This window comes from Chaetura pelagica, unplaced genomic scaffold (assembly GCF_000747805.2).
Source record: "Chaetura pelagica isolate M959 unplaced genomic scaffold, ChaPel_1.0 scaffold1270, whole genome shotgun sequence".
NCBI lineage: Eukaryota > Metazoa > Chordata > Aves > Apodiformes > Apodidae > Chaetura > Chaetura pelagica.
The window spans coordinates 52,088-54,346 of NW_009951910.1; the positions used below are offsets into that span (position 1 = coordinate 52,088).

The 2,259-nt window shown below is 60.8% G+C and overlaps 1 protein-coding gene across 1 annotated transcript in view; it reads right to left on the minus strand.

Annotated features, from left to right (window-relative positions):
* WIZ (widely interspaced zinc finger motifs) overlaps positions 1 to 2,259 on the minus strand; it is a 55,486-nt gene that overhangs the window by 24,306 nt on the left and 28,921 nt on the right. The window contains exon 6 of the mRNA XM_009994039.1: positions 1,219 to 1,578. Coding sequence (XP_009992341.1) covers positions 1,219 to 1,578 — 360 coding nt within the window. The remainder of the gene's footprint in view (positions 1 to 1,218; positions 1,579 to 2,259) is intronic.

The window sequence follows — 2,259 nt, forward strand, 5'->3', positions numbered from 1 at the left end:
GGGCTGGGAATGTCTCCAGAGCAGGAGACTCCACAGCCTCTCTGGGCAGCCTGGCCCAGGGCTCTGCCACCCTCCCAGGAAACAACTTCCTCCTCCTGGGGAGCTGCAACTTCCCCTGTTCCAGCTGGTGCCCATGGCCCCTTGTCCTGGCCCTGGGCACTGCTGAGAAGAGCCTGGTCCCCCCCTCCTGCCCCCCTGGAGATCTGGAGCAGCCTTGAGGAGACCCCCCCTCAGGCTCCTCCTCTCCAGCTCCACAGCCCCAGCTCCCTCAGCCTTTCCTCATGGGCCAGATGCTCCAGTCCCCTCAGCCCCTTGGTGGCCTTTGCTGTCCCCTCTCCAGCAGCTCCTTGTCCTTCTGGGGAGCCCAGCCCTGGACCCACTTCTCCAGATGGGCCCTCACCAGAGGGGCAGGAGAACCTCCTTGCCCTCCTGCCCACACTCTCCTTGGTGCCCCCCAGGAGCCCAGGGGCCCTCTTGGGCACCAGGGCTTGTTTTCACCTCATGGTCACCCTGTTGTCCCCCAGGACCCCCAGGTCCTTGTCCCCAGAGCTGCTCCCCAGCAGGTCCCCCCACCCTGTGCTGCTCCCTGGGGTTGTTCCTCCTTGGGTGCAGCTCTTGCACCTGCCCTGGTTGAACCTCATGAGGTTCCTCTCTGCCCAACCCTCTCACTGGCACCAACCACCCTCCAGAGGCTGAAGACTTTGGAGCTCTGCTGATGGGGTGGGATCAGCTGAGACCATTTGGGAAGGACACTTCACACTCCCCCCCATGGCCTACAGAAGACAAGGAGCTCCCTGGAACGGGTCCAGCTGGGCTGAGCATTGCCAGGTTGGGGCAGCACCAGTGGCCAAGGTCTCCTTCTCCTTCCCAGCCCCACGATTTGTGGCACTTTGGGGATTTCCCTGATGGCAACATCGCTCCTAAACACGGCACTTCCCAAGTGACAAAGCCCAAATGTCCAAAGCACCATGTCCCCATGGTGGGGTGGGACCACCTCATCCACTACCCTGCCCTGCCCTTTCCTCCAGGTTCCACAGAAGGACAATGACTCTTTCCTCCAGCCTCAGATGCCACAGGACACAGAGTGACCACAATGGGGAGGAACAAACCAACCCAAGGTCCAACCAACTCAACCCTCCCCTATGAACAACCCCCCCCGTCACGCTCCACTCAGCCCACGGTTTGGGGTGACCAAAAGGCTTCTTGGGGGACACTCACCATCTCTGTAGGGCTGCAGGGCCTCATCTCCCCAGGATGGGGGGAAAGGGGACAGAGGAGATCGTGGGATGCTGCCCTCGGATATGGGGGTGACGCTCTTGCGGGGCGTGAAGCCATGAGGGTCCCGGCCCGGGGAGGGGGGCTGGGCCCCCAGGGCTGCCTGCAGCAGTGGGTGCTCGGCCGAGTTGGCCAACAGCTCCTTCAGGATGTTGATGGGTGAGATGGTGAGTTCCCAATTGGTGATGCCAAAGTCTCTCAGGTGGGCCCTGGCGTGGCTGGAGAGCCCGGCCCGTGTGTCGAAGCCGGCCCCGCAGAACTCGCAGCGCATCAGGCTGAAGGTGCTGGGGTCAAAGTTTGCAACTGTGGAGAGAAGGGGCAAGGAGAAGGGCAGAGAGTCACCACCACCCCCACCAAGACCATGACTGGGGCCAGGGAAGGGGGATGTGAGGGGGTGTTGCAACCAAGACAACCACACGGTTGCGCCGCGGCCACCAGGGTTCAGGTTGACCCCGGTCTCATACGTACCCAAGGGCTGGTGGGAGGAGAAAAGCCCACCAGGTGAAAGGAGGGAATAGAAACACAGTGAATTGAATACATACTACCTTTTTTCTTCTTCTTTTGGAAGGAAAATTTTTGCTCAATGGCTTTCACTTCTTCTGCTGAGATGAAGTGCCGGACGTTGTAGCTCACCCCCACCCTGTTGAGGTGGCCCCGCACGTGGTTCGCCAACCCGATCCCGTTGTGGAACCTGTCTGGGCAGTAGGGACATTTCCTCTCCTCATTCTTCAGCATGGGTGAGTCAGAGTCCAAGAGGTCATCAAGCTCCAGAGGACCCTCCAGAGGAGAATCCAGCAGGAGCATATCCAAGGGAAGGTGCTCTTCCACCAGGAATTCCCGAGGAGGGAGCATCGTTTTCCTCTTGAACGCCTTGGCCCGAGGCCGCTTGGTCGCCTTGGGGTGCAGGTTCACCTTCTCCAGGAGGACAATGGGGACCATCTTCCGCAGCTGCTGCTGCTGCTCCTCCCCAGGTCTTGGAGAGGG